The 1,016-nt window shown below is 53.6% G+C and overlaps 1 protein-coding gene across 1 annotated transcript in view; it reads left to right on the top strand.

Annotated features, from left to right (window-relative positions):
- Nucleotides 1-418: 418 nt before the first annotated feature.
- The window catches only part of LOC103605694 (keratin-associated protein 16-1-like), a 71,555-nt gene continuing 70,957 nt past the window's right edge, over nt 419-1,016 (top strand). Inside the window, exon 1 of the mRNA XM_008590321.1 lies at nt 419-471. Within this exon, the coding sequence (XP_008588543.1) occupies nt 419-471 (53 nt within the window). The remainder of the gene's footprint in view (nt 472-1,016) is intronic.

The following is a 1,016-nucleotide window of genomic DNA, read 5'->3' as shown; positions in this document are numbered from 1 at the left end:
TGCAACAGACAGGAATCCTGAGATGTCCCCGATCCAGAGTCCACAGCACCTGTCACCAAGTCCCATGGATCTTCTCTGAGGGCCAAGAGCTGGGGCAGGAAAGGCAACCTGTGGCAGCTCTGCAGGAGGTATGCGGGCCCCATGCTGGGCACCACGTGCCACCCACAGAAAATGGGCAGGGCAGAGAGAGCCCCTCCATCCCAGGACCTGCAGCCCCATAACTAAGAGCCCAGGGATGAGGAAGGAAAGTGGAGAGCAGCCCCCGAAGCATTCTCAGCCTTCAGGGTGGAGGGAGAGATCCAGAGTTGCTGGAAGCAGGGACAGGAAAGGGAAGGAGAGAAGACAACTCCCCAGAAACCCAAAAACCTTCCAGGGGGACTAAGGACAGCGCCCTGGGGAGCAGGGATGCTACCGAACAATGAACCCGAAGAGAAGAGGAAGCAGAGACAATCCAGAGGTCACAGGGGCGAGGTAAACGCCAAGGAATCCTGGGCACCGAGGAGCCGGAGCGGAGCAGGACTTTCTAGAACACTGGACAAGGGGCAGAGGAATCGTTCTGGAACTCTCTCCTCCCCAACATGGTGGAGAATGTGACCTTGATCATACTGAATTTGAATGCAGAACCAGGGGAGCCCAACGTTTACACCTAGGTTTGAAACAAAGAGCCATTTTTTAAAAATTAATTGTAATGTAAGTCCTTCTAGAACAGCGACGGAGACCTGGGATATAGAGGGCAGTGCACAGGGATGGACGAAGCTCTCCCCGTTCCCAGGGTCACCCGAATGGAAAGGACTTGGAACTGGAAGGCTTAGAGAGAAAAACAACATACAAGTAGGAAGTGTGACACACGGGCAAAACAATGTTTGTGTTACTTTAAATAACACTCAATTTCTCCAGCATTAGAACATAAATAGAAACAGGAAGTGACTGTGTGCCCAGCCTCACACCTGACCCTGGCAGGGGTATAAAGGGCCCAGCCAGACCCAGGAGGCTCCACACCTGAGCACTCCCTCCCC

Source organism: Galeopterus variegatus, unplaced genomic scaffold, assembly GCF_000696425.1.
Source record: "Galeopterus variegatus unplaced genomic scaffold, G_variegatus-3.0.2 Scaffold5988, whole genome shotgun sequence".
NCBI classification, from domain to species: Eukaryota; Metazoa; Chordata; class Mammalia; order Dermoptera; family Cynocephalidae; genus Galeopterus; species Galeopterus variegatus.
Note: the sequence above shows the minus strand (reverse complement) of the source record. Positions and strands in the feature narration are given on the sequence as shown.